The sequence below is a fragment of the Schistocerca cancellata genome, chromosome 2, assembly GCF_023864275.1.
Source record: "Schistocerca cancellata isolate TAMUIC-IGC-003103 chromosome 2, iqSchCanc2.1, whole genome shotgun sequence".
Lineage (NCBI taxonomy): Eukaryota > Metazoa > Arthropoda > Insecta > Orthoptera > Acrididae > Schistocerca > Schistocerca cancellata.
The window spans coordinates 1,082,763,295-1,082,780,173 of record NC_064627.1 but is presented as its reverse complement, the minus strand read 5'-3'; the positions used below and the strand labels follow the sequence as shown (position 1 = coordinate 1,082,780,173).

Genomic DNA, 16,879 nt, shown 5'->3' with positions numbered 1-16,879 from the left:
ATGCCTTCCGTAATCGAAGCACAGAAAAACATTTTATGCCTTTATTTACCATCGAATGTACTACGTTGTATTTGATTCTCCCAGACATAATTGCGTCTCAATTAGTATTCATTGTTTTCGTGGAGCAGTGACAATGATATACTTGATTTTCTCTTTTCCTTTTGAGTCTTCCGTTGTCAAAGGAATTAAGACGTTTGTACCAAATGTCTGTTCTGCTCTGCTGCAAGTGCTGACGCAGTTACTGCTTAGAGTGACTACATTGCTACAACGTGTATTCTGAATGCCTTTACTAACCTCGAGGGTCCTTCGGTGAGACTGTAACAGCTACACACTGGGGTGCACACAGACTTGATTACGTCCGAGATCTCTGCGCCAGGTTCGTACGTCTTCCCCTCGTAGTGGCATTTTGTCCTGTCCAGCGACAGAAGGAAACCTGAAAGGAAACAATAAACTTACATGTGAAGCATCAGTTGCTTGTATGATATATCTGGCTAATCCAGTACTAATACAGTAATACGTTTTGCAATAATACGGCAACGTAATATACAACTCATTTGCTGAAATACTTAAACAACAAATTGTAATACGATATTGCATTGTCCGTGTTGTTCAGAAGTAAGATGCAATGTTCTTTCGGACGTTCATTCAGGTACGAAACGACAGGCACTGCAGCGAATACAGCCGTTACGAAATCATGAAATGTATTCACAGCTGAGAATGTGGACAAACATCAGCTGTATAATGGAATGAAGACAATGAAAATTTGTGCCGGACCAGTACTCGAACCCTGATTTCCCGTTTATCGCGAGCGGTCGCCTTACCATTTGGCTATCCGAGCACACTTCAGAACGAGACCCAAACTACCGTATGTCGTCAGCCCTGTGCCTACAACCTGCAATCGTACATCAATTACGTATATTCCGTTCAGGGCAGACATTTGATAAGGCGACAGCTTGCTGTAAGCGGGAAATCCGGTTTCGAGTCCCGATCTAGCACAAATTTTCATTGTTGTCATTCCGTTACACAGCTGATGGTTGTCCATATTCGCAACCGCGACTGCATTTCATGTACTAATTACAACTGTTGTAGGCCCGTGAGTGATCGAAAGAGAATGCAGGAGAAACCAGACACGCTTTCTAGGCCATGCAGTACTTTCGGTAGACAACATACTGAAATCATTCTAGAGGTATGGTGTTCGTTAGAAAAGCGGAAACAATTACATGGTGATAATTATTAAACTTTCGCTGCTTGAGACGGCCCCATAAAAAACGAATGATCGTAGGACAACGAAATTTGTGGAAGTATTTGTATGGGCAATAACGAATGAACCATTAAAGGAAACACTTTTTAATTTACACGTGAGAGGGTAACATTTGTTACTCCGCAGCATGTTGACGTTTCAGGTTACAACCGTTGCTCAGTGTGAGGACTATCTGCGCCCATGCCCGTCTGGAAACGCACTAGAGATTCCATTTCACAACCGTTCGTAGCAATTTGCGAACGGTGGACCATGGCATGTTCAGTTGTCGTGACAGAGCTCGTGCACCGCCTGAAGCTCGCACATTGCGTCCAGAATTCTCAGCCATGAGAACAGTAACATTTTCAACGATATGTGTGCTCTCCCAGGAGTAACTCCCAAGTCGCTACTTAATTCGAATTTCCGAGTCATGTTTTTCAATCCCGGAGCGGGAAGAGGACCTCTCCGTATCCCTTTAATGTGTCGATACTTGCAAAGAGCAACACCACTATTGCTGTTGCTTTGATAGAACATCTTTACCGAATAAGGCTCTGCTCGCCTTGTCCAGACCCATGTTGACTGTCTGCAACAGTAATTCACACTCATGCTTGTGCTTCAACCCTACGTCGCCGTGCCACTACCGGCGCCTAACGCCTAGCCGAACACTAACTTCACTAACAGCGCAAGTCCTGCACCACACAGCCCGAATGTCATTACTAGGAAGTTTTCTACCCATACGGTTAACAGTTTTCCATCTACAGTGCCTCACGCACCAAAAGTTTAATTATAGCAACGATTTACTTTTATTTTCCATCTTCTTTGCAACGGCCATGTTTTGATTTTGTCTTTCTTTTCTATATATTTATTTCATAATTATTAGGACTCTATAGTACTTTATTTACTATTAAATTAGCTAAGAATTAACAAAGAAAATTAACATAATCAATTTTAATCTTCGAGTAAATCGGTTAACGGCTCAATAGGGAAACATTTAACTTAACCGTGTAACTAAACGTGAACACAATTCTTTAATTTCTTACAAGCTGCTTGATGTTCAGGGTAGAGGTGCAACATTTATGAACTAACCTGTGCAGTATAACACGAGAACACTTGAAATGGTACGGCAGAACAAGACTGATCAGTGTGCGTGCTGCAGTTTGTGTGGGCAGGGATCAGGCGTGCAGTTTTTCCCCATTGAGTACTATGTACAGCCGACACAGAGCATTCGAGTCAGAAGGAAGCCAGACGGCACATCCAACTTCGGCATATTAAACGTCCTGACAGGGCTAAACTGTGTGACGGATTAGGATTCGAACACAGAACCTGAGCTATCGACGGAAGACCTTACTTCAGTAGCACTCCTGGAGAGAGAGGATGGTCATCTTGCGATAACTAGTTCATGCTAATATTAATAAGAAACATCACAGCCGTATTAACAAGGGAAACTCCCCATCGCAATCCCCTCAGACTTAGAGGTAAGAGGGCCCAGTGGACAGCCCGTCAAAAACTGAACACAGATCAAGCATGAAAACAGGAAGATGGTGTACTGAACTGTGAAAAAAGGAACAAAATAGAAACAGGAACAGTTGAAGCTAAGGATTTTCAACATCTAGTGCACTACAAGCACCATCGCGTCTTGGTTGTGTAGTCCCCGTGTTGAACGGTGAAAGAGCAGATTCGTGTTCGGAACTCCCTCGTGACGAAAACAGGAAGAAAGTATACTGAACTGTGAAAAAAGGAACAAAATAAAAACAGGAACAGTTGAAGCTAATGATTTTCAACATCTAGTGCACCAGAAGGACCATCGCGTCTTGGTTGTGTAGTCACCGTGTTGAACGGTGAAGGAGCAGATTCGTGTTCGGAAATCCCTCGTGACCTACAATTTTTTTGCGACCGAATAACAGGAGGCCTAAGGACAACGATAGAACACAGTGATGGAAGAACACGGTTTCTTTACCCTTCATCAAAGAAGTAACGGATCAAATCGGCAAGATTTTAAGGAAACATGAGAATCGACCGATTTTCAGACCAACAAAGAAAATAGGCCAAGCACGTCGTTCCGTTAACTATAAACGACCCCCTCTGTCTGCAAGTGGTGTATACAGGATTCCGTGTACATGTGGTAGGGTCTACATTGGAACTACAAAGAGAAGGGTGAACGCACGGTTGAAGGAACATGAAAGTCTTTGCCCACTAGGGAAAACGGACAAGTCAGCCGTGGCGGAGCATGCTCTTCAGTCGGGTGATCACGTAGAGAAATTTTCGGAAACTGAAGTTTTATGTACTATGACGAACAATTATCCACGGCTATATAGAGAAGCCATCGAACTATATAAACATAGGGATTATTTTAACAGAAAGGAAGAAGCTATGAAACTCAGTGATATATGGACAGTGGCGTTACAGAGTCGATGAGAAGTTTTTACCTTTGACGTACTATGATCGATAGTTATATTTTATCCTTGACAAGGTTTATCTCTATCACGTTAAATCCAGACTACGCCCACTTTCCACTCGTCAGTCGGCAAGACTCAGCACAACCAAGAGCACCTACGAAGATGTCCAACGTAGCTTTGGACGAGACTCAGGGAAGGAAGAATTCCATGGACTACGGCCATACAACCCTTAAGGATTCTCGGCAGGTGAAACATCCGGTCGTAAAAGCCTTCATTGTACATCTTTTTTTTTTCACAAAATTACGAGCTGACCGTCCTGTAATTGACGTGTCTGTGCGCTGTATTCAAATTTGTGTCTGTTTCGTGATGTAACGTTCGTTTGCACCAGTGAAGTGTAAGGAAGGGACTGCCAGACGTGCAAAAGTACCACATGTTATGATTCCTGCGTTCTGTTTTGGAAGCTTTGAATCTTGAATTCCTTTGCTGCAACATAGTTCACGTCCGGCCTTTTTTTTCTTTTTTTCTTTTTTCTTTTTTTTTATAGAGGTCTATGCGGCATCTCACCTGCTCTCACAATTCACCACATTTACCTGCGACGGTAATATATATTTACCACATGGCTCATATTCTATAACCAACGTAAAGTATGACAATTGCCAGAACTACAGAAGGAGAAGAGACGCGTCAGTGACAGGGCGGAAAGTTCATAAATTTGTGAAAAGAAATAGAGATACGTGGGAGGTTTGAACACGAGGTTTGAACACGATACTCGCGATTTATAATCCAACGCCATGGTTCTTGCTGTTGGATCTTTATCTTGGACTGTTCACTGTTTCTATTTTGCTTCTTTTTCACAGCTCAGTACAATTTCTTCCTGTTTTTTATGCTTGATCTTGTAACCTCCCCCTCACTTATCGACCTTAATGACAGTGAAAAATTAAACCGCGTGTACCTAATAGAAATTTGGGTAAAGCAATCGTCACCGAGGTTAATTTGTCGGTAAAGAGGGAGGAAAGGGTTACATCTAAATGAAAGGAAAAATGCTAATGAAACTGGTGGAAATTAATTTTGAAATTGGGGTAAAGTTAATAAAGAAAGTAGATGTGCGGCCGTTACGTTAACAATCAACTAGCGGTAATTAGATATTTGAGATTTGGGGGAAATTACGGTCGCCAGCCCTAACACAATTACTATAGTAACTGAAAAAGAAAGATTATTACACATATAATTAGCACTAGAAGCGTGGCAACTGAAGGTTGACACGTGCAGTGTGAAAACTGAAAGTTTGTCAGAAGTAATAAATTTCGCTACACTCTGACTTAATTTAGCAAAAGAATTAATAAAACAGGAAAATCGAAAGTTAATTTAATGACTGAAGTTAATAGTGAGCTTTCTTTCTGAAGCACATTGAAATTCAGTAAAATATGTTTAGTCTTGGACTACCTCAACAATCATTTCAAAAGCTACTTGAATCTACGCAATTTAGAAATAAGAGATTTAACTTTGAACTTGATTTAAATGATTCTGAACAATTAACAATAGTAAAATTTAGTACGTACCAAGCTGAGCTGCAGTCACAGGTAAGCTAAAATACGGTAACAAAACTCGCACTCTTAATTTGTGCTTGTGCAATCTAAATACTGTAGCCATCTATGAATACCTTAACTGAACTTTGAAATTAAAGCAGTGAAATAAAATGATGCTGGCGTTTGAATTTCAACGACACTCAGGTTCATTCCGGAAAAGGAAGGGACCCTGCTTGGTAATGCAACTGGGACAATGAGCAACAAAGGTTCATGCTAAGTTGCTGTAATTTTCTGATGCAACAATTTTAAAAGTTTGAAAAGCTGAGGTCTGCCATACAGTTCTAAAACTTTACGTGCTTCCAGTCTTCCTTGTTGGTTGATTGAAGGTTTGAAGCCTTCGATCGAGGATGTGGCGACAGTCACTCATTGTCGGCCGTCGCTGTTGCAGAAGCTGGATGTTGGCGCGCCTTCTTCTCGACACGGTCACCAGACGAAACGGGCTCTTGATGTGCGCCAGATAATGCTTCCCGTCCGCGACACCATGTCAGAAACTATCATCGCAAGTCGAGCGCAATTACATGCTGCCAAACCCAGAAAGCGCGGCAACTCGCGGGAGCGTCACACAACACACCTGCTCCACTCGCTACTCCAGCCAGACTCTCTCTCTGCCCGCGCTCCACGCGACAGAGTTAACATTACCAAAGATCCTACACACTTTGATTCTTCACACGACCTATCGATGTAATCGTTCGATAGCAGTTTTCCCTAGGAAAGACCCAGCGTAAAAATACAAATAATATTTACGAAACAAATCAATTATACATCGACATAAATGCATAAATATATATATACAAATAGTAAAACAATTACGATATACGAAGACACAGAAATGTTATATATTCAGGTAACAAAAATAAGGAAAACAAATTTATAGTACAATAGATGGAAATAGGAAGATATGCATTTCCGGCGTTACAATCTGTTTTCAGTTGTTGACGGGCTATCCACCGGGCCATTTTACCACTAAATCTGAGGGGGTGCGATGGGAAGTTTCCTCTGCAAGGTACACTTATGTCACGACCGCTTTTTGTTCAATAAACATCACTGTTAACAGTCTTCGTAACTAATTTTCACACGGGACTGTCCATAAATCCGCAAGAGTACGAGGGGGTGGAGATCTCTTCAGAAGAGCACGTTGCAAGGCATCCCAGATATGCTCAATAATGTTCGTGTCTGGCTAGTTTGGTGGCCACCGGAAGTGTTTAAACTCAGAATAGTGTTCCTGGAACCACTCTGCAGCAATTCTGGACGCGTGGGATGTCGCATTCTCCTTTTCGAATTGCCCAAGTCCGTCGGAATGCACAATGGACGTGAATGGATGCAGGTTATCAGACAGGATGCTTACGTACGTGTCACATGTCAGAGTCGTATCTAGGAGTATCAGGAGTACCACATCACTCCAACTGCACAAGCCCCACACCATTACAGAGTTCCACCAGCTTGAGCAGTCCTCTGCTGACGTACAGCGTCCATGGTTTCATGAGGTCGTCTCCACACCAGTACACGTCCATCCGCTCGATACAATTTGAAACGAGACTCGTCCGACCAGGCAACATGTTTCCAGTCATCAACAGTCCAATGTAATTGCTGATGACCCCAGGCGAGGCGTAAAGCTTTGTGTCCTGCAGTTATAAAGGGTACACGAGTGGGCCTTCGCTCCGAAGCCCCATACCGACGATGTTTCGTTGAATGGTTCGCATGCTGACACTTGTTGACGGCCCAGCATTGAAATCTGCAGCAATTTTCGGAAGGGTTGCGCTTCTCTTCAGTTTTCGTTGGTCCCGTTCTATTTCCGGCCACAGCGATGCCGCAGATTTGATTCTTTACGAGAGTCCTGATATTTACGGTACACTCTGAAACGTCCCCTTTGAAAAATTATACAAGACTGTGCTTAAACTGACACACAATATTTTTAGCGCAACGCAATCTGACTTTCAGAAATCCCTACAAAAGAATGGCCCTGACCAACATTAACCTATGCGTTTCACAAATCGCTTACCTCACAAAAATCTTGGTTACTCGAACTACTGCAATACAGCGAGCGCCACTACTGCCAGCTAAATAAAAGATTGAAACTACGGAAGGCACTAACTACTGATAGGCATAGTTATCAAATGAAAGATTTTGATAGAGAACAAACAATGTATTTACCTTAATAGTGTTGAAAAATCATAATATACATAGCAATTCATAATATCCAGTATTACAAAATGGCTCTGAGCACTATGCGACTTAACTTCTGAGGTCATCAGTCGCCTAGAACTTAGAACTAATTAAACCTAACTAACCTAAGGACATCACACACATCCGTGCCCGCGGCGGGATTCGAATCTGCGACCGTAGCGGTCACGCGGTTCCAGACTTAAGCGCCTTTAACCGCACGGCCACACCGGCCGGCTATCCAGTATTACAAATTTCAAAACTTCGCCATCTCTCTCCCCACATCCACCACTGCTGGCGGCTCACCTCCAACTGCGCAACGCTACGCGCTGTTCACGTCCAGCTGCCCAACACTACAATGGCAGACAACAATGCAAACTAGCCACAGACTGCACACAGCACAGCCAGTGATTTTCATACAGAACGCTGCGTAACGTTGCCAATAAGAAAACATAAACAGCCTACTTACAACTCGTGAAATGTTCGTACGGAAAAATCCCCATTTCACCGCCACCTCGGAGATGCTGTCTCCCATCGCTCGTGCGCCAACTATAACATCAATTTCAAACTCACTTAAATCTTGATAGCGTGCCATTGTAGCAGAAGTAACCGACCTAACAATTACGCCAGACACTTGCCTCGTATAGGCGTTGTCGACTGCAGCACCGTATTCTGCCTGTTTAGATGACTGTGTATTTGAATGCGTATATCAGTTTCTTTTGCGCTTCAGTGTATATCCTCGACTGCTCCTGCTGCCATCTGGCGTCTGTGAGTGGTTACTGCACTTTGACGTCGAACATAGGCATGGGTAATTAATGTGACTCTACCGTCTATAAGCTGTTAGTGATCTAGTGTTCAGCCGCGGCTGGCCGATAAACTGCAGCCTTTGCCCGTGTTATGTGTTGCTATCCTGCAGCTGCATTTATGAGGTGTTCCCAGTATATTATATGGTACTCACTGCAGTCGAAGTGCGTTGGACAGCAGTTGCCGGCGGTAGCACTGGGAACGCAGCCCACCTCCTCGTAGTATCGTATGGTTCTGTAGTTGGGGCAGTCCTGTACTCTGCATGATGACGCCTGGGAACCTGAAACAGAAATGTAAGAAACCTCTGTTAGAGTGCTTCACTTGTTGTTCACCTCCGCATAAGAGACATATTGTTCGGTGCTACAGGTTCTATGGCGGTCGTATTGAACATACGGTTTTACGGGTTTGTCGTCTATTTGTATTGTTTCAGTTCTACAGTTTTGACATCGCTGAGGTTAGGACAACAGCAATTACAAAGTACTACGTGTCAGCTGCAACCACTTGACGATACCAGAAGTTGTCGCGAGGGAATGTTGTGGAATTTACATACCGTGATATGGCGGCATAATCGTGAACTGTATATTCAAAATTCGCGATTGCAGTGTCACAAAAAAGTGTTCCAAATTTCCGTCAGCTCGGAGCGAAAGGATAACTGCGTGCCTAAAGCCTCTCTAGCATTACACCGAAGTGGTGAAATCGACGAAAGCCGCCATTTCCAGGAGCTGTGTTTTTGCCGCTCAGTGTGACAGAGGTTATCCGATATTATGTTATTTCTTTCAATAGTGGATGATGGCTGGTGTGGTATTTTTGTATAGAAGTGAATGATGTTCCGTCGTAGCAATTTCATCATGGTTGTCGTCCAATTGGGGGTCCTGTGGATGAGCGTGTATTTTTTCGAATAAATTGGCGGAATATTTCAGCTTTCTCCAATTCGTCCACCGTCATGTGGTTATCAATTTGTAAAGTGGGCTCTTCGGTGACAGTTTCGCTCATTGTTCTCTCGAATTTATTCCAAAAGAGAACGGGGTTACGTGGGTCAAGTCCTTGTGACTCAAGTTCCTATACACTTGCTCTGGGTTAGCGAATCTCTGATCTAACTTGATTGTTAAGATGGTTTCATTCCGTTTTAGTTCTTCGATTAGGTTGTCGTTTAATTTATCTACATATTTTTCTTTTTCCTTTGATTGGATTAAGAATACGTGTAGGAAGTCTGTATTTGTGTTCTGTTATGGTTTTCTTTGATGCGTTCTTAGTGATATCAGATGGTGTCGTTTGGACGATTAGGTGGCAATATTTGTCAATGCCTCCAGTAGTATTAATATCTGTTAGGCTTTTTGCTTAAAATTTCTGTTCTGAAGACTTCTGTATTAAGATTTTTGTAGTGGATGAAACTTTAGTCTTCCATTGTGGATGTCGTTTTTGGCGTGGGTAATAGCCGTTGTTTTTATAATGATGGGGAGATGGTCACTGGAGATGGTGTACCATATTTTAACTTCACTGCAATGACTAGCAATTTGCTCTGTGCAAATAATATGGTCAATTATGGAGGTTCCAGTGTGGCTGATAAAAAAAGTGAATTACTTTGTAGGTGGATTAGGTTGTTGCCAAGCTGTCTCGTGTACGGTCAAGTAAGATAACAGGGATATGTTTTATGCTCTCCACACCCGCACACTGAGCGATATAATACGGGACAACAGCTTTACCAGCGCATTTATCTCGAACATCACAGGCCAGCCAACTGGTCCAGCTAACCTGCAGTGACGCGAGTGGTTGCAGATAAGACGTAAAAAGAGACGAGCAAAGAAACAATATAGATTCGAATATCATTTACTTTTTAAAGAGAATAAAACAATATTTTGCAAAACTCCAGCAATACCGTGTGATTCGGAGAAAACAAAAGCGTAAAATACTCTCGTCCTCAGTTAACATACTACTGTAATTAAAGAGAGAGTAATGGAAATTTGTAACGTAAGCACGGAGTAAAAATCCGAAGAAATTCTGGTCGTATGTAAAGTACACAAGCGGTAAGACGCAGCCAATACCTTCGCTGCACAGTGCCGATGGTACTGTTACCGACGACTGTGCCGCTAAAGCAGAGTTATTGAACGCAGTTTTCCGAAATTCCTTCACCAGGGAAGACGAATGGAATATTCCAGAATTCGAAACACGAACAGCTGCTAGCATGAGTTTCTTAGAAGTAGATACCTTAGGGGTTGCGAAGCAACTCAAATCGCTTGATACGGGCAAGTCTTCAGGTCCAGATTGTATACCGATTAGGTTCCTTTCAGATTAATCTGATACAATAGCTCCCTACTTATTAATCATATACAACCGCTCACTCACCGATAGATCTGTACCTACATATTGGAAAATTGCGCAGGTCGCATCAGTGTTTAAGAAGGGTAGTAGGAGTAATCCATCGAACTACAGACCTATATCATTGACGTCGGTTTGCAGTAGGGTTTTGATGCATATACTGTATCCAAACATTATGAATCACCTCTAAGGGAACGATATATTGATACGTAATCAGCATGGTTTCAGAAAACATCGTTCTTGTGCAACGCAGCTAGCTCTTTATTCGCACGAAGTAATGGCCGCTATCGACAGGGGATCTCAAGTTGATTCCGTATTTCTAGATTTCCGGAAAGCTTTTGACACCGTTCTTCACAAGCGACTTCTAATCAAGCTGTGGGCCTATGTGGTATCGTCGCAGTTGTGCGACTGGATTCGTGATTTCATGTCAGGAAGGTAGCAGTTCGTAGTAATAGACGGCAAATCATCGGGTAAAACTGAAGTGTGAGGTGATCCACATGAGTTCCAAAAGAAATCCGTTGGAATTCGATTACTCGATAAATAGTACAATTCTCAAGGCTGTCAATTCAGCTAAGTACCTGGGTGTAAAAATTATGAAGAATTTCAGTTGGAAAGACCACATAGATAAGGCGAGCCAAAGGTTGCGTTTCATTGGCAGGACACTTAGAAGATGCAACAAGTCCACTAAAGAGACGACTTACGCTACACTCGTTCGTCCTCTGTTAGAATATTGCTGCGCGGTGTGGGATCCTTACCAGGTGGGATTGACGGAGGACATCGAAAGGGTGCAAAAAAGGGCAGCTCGTTTTGTATTATCACGTAATAGGGGAGAGAGTGTGGCAGATATGATACGCGAGTTGGGATGGAAGTCATTAAAGCAAAGACGTTTCTTGTCGCGGCGAGATCTATTTACGAAATTTCAGTCACCAACTTTCTCTTCCGAATGCGAAAATATTTTGTTGAGCCCAACCTACATAGGTAAGATTGATCATCAAAATAAAATAAGAGAAATCAGAGCTCGAACAGAAAGGTTTACGTGTTCGTTTTTCCCGCGCGCTGTTCGGGAGTGGAATGATAGGGAGATAGTATGATTGTGGTTCGATGAACCCTCTGCCAAGCACTTAAATGTGAATTGCAGAGTAATCATGTAGATGTAGATGTAGATGAGTAATTTCTTTGAGTGAGCTATGTGATGCAAAACTGAATTGCAGGGATTCCACCGTGTATTTAATCATTGACGCCACTGAAGGTATTACTCACAGATAGTCGTCTGGGATACTCTCTGAACTCCTTCCACATCCGAGTCCGAGAAATACATTTCGGTACTGGACCTGTTATCTGCTGCGTTTATAACGAGTCTATCAACAGCACAGCCCACGAAGTCGCCAAGTGCCACGTTTTCTTGTCTTCTCTTACGACGTGCCGTCCTGTATCCCACCTGCATTCGGCAGTGACGTGAGACAAAGCTTCGTGCGTTAGTTCCAGTACGTCTGACAGTTTAAATGCCTTGTTATTTCTCGCGACAGAATTTACCTTGGTACCAGATCAGTTCTGTTGGAGTAATAATGCAGTGGTACGGTAAAAAAGCAGTATTTGTATGGCGTGGTCGATGCTGCGAAACTTGTTGCTTTTGTGTTTCTACGACGCTTATCGCTCTGGCTCGCATGAGACCACGTCTGTGGTGCAAAAGAATGGGCGTAGCGCAAATAAAGAAAAATTTAGATTTTTCATTTTTGTCCTAAAATTTAATTTGTTATGTTTTATTAACATAAACAACATTTATTAATAATCTTTTACAAAATATCGAATAATTCGGAATTTATATTTGCAATGGAAACCGGAAATTTGCATTCAATTTGAAACTAAAAAGAAGACGATGTGTATTTTTCATATGATGATTAGATATGTGTTAATTAGCATAAATTTGATGAATTTTACAGGTGTAAGTGCTCAAAGTAAAATGGAAAAAGGAAGATCATAACGAGATTTAAATGATCGCTCCGTGAACTGTATTAGATTACCATTCTGCAACGCTATGTATGCCGTTTTATAAAATGCTTTAACTATAAAAAATACAGCTTCTAGTACACCTTCAGGGCTTTTTTAGCTTTAGACTTGTGAAAAAAGATTAAGAACAACTTGCCTCTCGCCTCTATTTAACGATTTCCCACGCACTTTTTTCATTACAGAATAGGAAGCATCCTCAGCCTTTTTCACACTGCGTATTAACAGCGCGACATCGGAGCCCAACAGTACAGAGACTGCGACTGTACACAATTGTTGAAATAAAAACTACATAGCTAAAGCATGATTAAGAAAAACGTTGATGACTGTTAATACATTAGAATATCTTAAATCTTCATTTACCGTAACTTAGTACCATGATATCTAACATACAAGTAGGGCCTACTTATAAGAGCGCAACAACGCCAGTGTACGTGTGCCACTGGTGCTGACCAATTATCGCGTTTGTGTTTCTTTACATCAGGTTTATTCTTATGATGAAGAAAGTATACACCACTCACGTACGTGTGATTCGGTTACTGACTTCGAAAGTCAGTTGTTCGGATTTAGGTTATGACATGTTCAATATGCCTGTCATCATTGCCGTTGATGTGGCGCAGTCGAATAGCGAAATTCTGATTGACCCGTTGAAGTGTCGGAACATCGATGCTGTCTGTGACCTCCTGAATGGCTGTTTTCAGCTCAGTAATGGTTTTGGGGCTATTGCTGTACACCTTGTCTTTAACACACCCCTACAAAAGGAGTCGCATGTGTTCAGATCCGGAGAATATGGCGGCCAATCGAGGCCAATGCCAGTAGCTTCTGTGTACAAAACGGTCCCTAAAATGCTCTTCCAGAACATAAAACACGCTTCTGCTTCGGTGGAGTCGAGCTCCGTCTTGCGTTAACCACTTCTTGTAGTAATCAGGGTCACATTGGATAATGGGGATGAAATCCTCTTCCAAAACCTTCACATACCGTTAGGTAGTCCCCGTGCCATCAAGGAATATCGCACTGATTATTCCATGACTGTACTTTGCACACCACACTGTCACCTGTTCAGGGTGAACAGACTTCTCGATCGCGAAATGCGGATTCTCAGTCCCCAAAATGCTTCAATTTTGCTTATTGATGAACCAATCTAAATTAAAATGTGCTTGGACGCTAAACCAAACCATATTCACATCAAAGTCCTATTCGTCAATTCTGTGGACAATAGTGTTGCGAAACACAACCAGTGTTCCATAGCCCTGGGAATTATTGGCTGATGGGTTTGAATTTTGTTATGAGAAGAGATGGCGCTCTTCAACAATTTGTCGCAGTGACTCCCGGTTGATTTCCACGTATTGTGCACCTCGTCTGCTCGATTTCCTGGGTCTGGTTTGAAACACAGCGCGTGTATTTTTGATGTTTTCAGACGTTTTCACCTTTTTTGGACGACAAAAAACGCCAACACAGTCATCACGAACACTACCCGTTTTCGCAAACTTGCGAATCAAATTCTTGAGTTTTAGCACACTTGGACCGGTTGTCTTCAGCTTGAACTCGGTCGCAAACTTCCTTTAAGCAGCAATTGGGCTGTTATTGCTCTCATAGTAGGCCTTCACAAACGTTATACTCTCAGGCCCACGTGACAACAAGGCACGTACTAATTCCCATCATGCCCTGCATCAAATCGAGCAGTTTGAACGTCCTGACTCAAACAGTTTAGAAGTTGTGACGAGTTTATTTCATGTAGCTCAATAATTGCCACGCTGTATGTACCCAGTTGAACAATTCAACTGGTCATATGTAACTGTTGTTTGTGCCACCAAAGTTAGTGTCTAGTTGAGGTGTAGCGCCTGACATCGTGCCTACTTATATGGGACATTACAGGCAGATAACATGCATGCAAATATGCTCGAGACCGAGAGTGTGCAGTTTCTATGCGATCTGGTAGAGCTCACCAGCTGACGCACAATCTTTGAGCTGCAGTCAAAATACTGGAGGTCTGTTTGTTTCATTTTCTATTTATTAATTACTACTATAATTGTACATAGTTATGAGACTAAATGAAGGTGTGAATGTGACATAATGTTTTATGTGAAGTTTTTATACTATACAATGAAGGAACGTGCGAGGATAACGTGTGTGTTAATCATCCGTACCGGGGAATTTGTTATAAACTATTTAGTCAGTTTATGGTACTGGGCAAATGAAATTATGATTTCTGTAAAATAGTTCTGTTAAGAGGGATTTAATTTTATTTTTGTCGGTTTTCAGAATTTCTTTATGCTAATTTACTGCTCTGATTCAGTGATAAATTTCTATTGGTTCTGTATACATGCGCGGGATTGACAGTGGTTGATGCTGCTTTCCGATTGACTGTGATGTTTGTCTACACATTCTCGCGTATTGTGGGAACTAGAATCTTCTTTTGTGCAGAGAGAAGAGTAGAGGCGGGACTGGGATCTCATAGTGACCAGACCTATGGATGTGTGCTCCGCTGAAAATGATTAATATTGTAATATTTCGCTACCAAAATCTTTGAGAAGTGCCGTAAAGTGTGGGAGAGAGTTAGATTTAATGCACGGTGTGAATTCCAGAGCTTTTGGTGCTGTTATGAACAGCTTAACTTCCGCGTGGCGTGTTGCTTAATCGCGAACGTGAACATTTTGTTAAGTGAGGCTGATTATACTAACGTTTGAGTGAGCTATTCTGAAAGAAACTATCCGTTTGTAAACTTCCGGTGAAAAGATAGTTAATAATTACCATAAACTGGCTACGGTTATGAATGAGGTGTGCGTGTGGAGTAAGACTTGGTAGTAACTGGTGTATGCAAGCATACCGCAACAGAGCGAAATTTTACGCACATAGATGCTTTAATTTAACCATTCCTTCGACCGACAACACAATTTTTAATGCGACTTGGGGCTACGAGGTGTCCAGCTGTTTTTCTGTAGCTTATTCCGGCTGAGAACTGCATTTCAGTGACTTCAAGGACGCATGCTCGTGAGAAGAGATTTTCCACGAGGTGAGTGGAAATTTTCCAACGTACCACTTCGCCACACAGTCTCTAGCGAATGAGACAGGCACTGAAACGGAGGATACGAAAGCAAATGCTTAGCTCTCAAATGTTCCTTTACAAAGGTGAACGCCCGCATCTCGTGGTCGTGCGGTAGCGTTTTCGCTTCCCACGCCCGGGTTCCCGGGTTCGATTCCCGGCGGGGTCAGGGATTTTCTCTGCCTCGTGAAGGCTGGGTGTTGTGTGCTGTCCTTAGGTTAGTTAGGTTTAAGTAGTTCTAAGTTCTAGGGGACTTATGACCACAGCAGTTGAGTCCCATAGTGCTCAGAGCCATTTGAACCATTTTGAACAAAGGTAAACTCAGGATAATTGCCCCAATTTAATCTCCGTACCGCAGTAAACATGAATAAAATAAATATTAGCATCAGTCGTGTTGAGAAACCACTGAAATCGCTATTGTAACACTAAGCTGCAAGGCCCGATGGAATTCCTGTCAGATTCTATACTGAAGTTTTGGCTGAATTAGCCCTTCTTCTACCTATAATCTGTCGTAGATCCATCGAACAAAAAGCCGTGACCTGTTCTTGGGAAAAAAAAAAACACTGGCCACACCCGACTACAAGAAGGGTAGTAAAAGTCACCCACATAACTACCTTCCAATATACATCGATTCGTTGTAGAATCTTAGAACACATTTGGAGCTCAAACATAATGAGGTATCTTGAACAGAATGTCCTCCTCAATGCCAGCCAATAAGGATTTCGAAAACATCGATCATGCGAAACCAAACTCACGTAATATACTGAAAGCTTTGGGTCAAGGCAAACATGTAGGTGCTGTATTTCTCGATTTCCGAAAAGCATTTGCCTCAGTATCACACGTACGCTTATTGCCAATGTATGGGGTATCAAGTGAAATTTGTGACTGTATTGATGACTTTTTGGTAGGGAGGACACAGCGTGTTGTCTTGGATGGCGATACATCGTCAGTGTAGAACCAACTTGAGGTGTGCTCCAGGGAAGTGTATTGACTCCCTTGCTGTTCATGTTATATATTAATGACCTTACAGACAATATTAACAGTACCCTCAAACGTTTTGTAGATGATATCGTTATCTGTAATCAAGTACTAGCCGAAGAAGGAAGCTGCATAAATATTGCCAGATCTCGATAAAATTTCAAAGTGGTGTTAAGACTGGCAACTTGCTTTACATGTTCAGAGATGTAAAATTGTGCATGTCACAAAAGAATCGTATTAAAGCAGGTACTAGATTTCGGTTTGTTGGTAGAATACTGGGGAAGTGCAGTCAGTCTACAAAAAAGATTGCTTACAAATCACTCATGCGACCTGTTCTATAATATTGCTGTAAAGT

General features: G+C 42.2%; 1 protein-coding gene across 1 annotated transcript in view; it reads right to left on the bottom strand.

The window, feature by feature from the left end:
* LOC126149809 (uncharacterized) overlaps positions 1 to 16,879 on the bottom strand; it is a 70,849-nt gene that overhangs the window by 46,314 nt on the left and 7,656 nt on the right. The window contains exons 2-3 of the mRNA XM_049915835.1: positions 8,338 to 8,463; positions 295 to 433 (exon numbers count right to left, since the gene is read on the bottom strand). Coding sequence (XP_049771792.1) covers positions 295 to 433; positions 8,338 to 8,463 — 265 coding nt within the window. The remainder of the gene's footprint in view (positions 1 to 294; positions 434 to 8,337; positions 8,464 to 16,879) is intronic.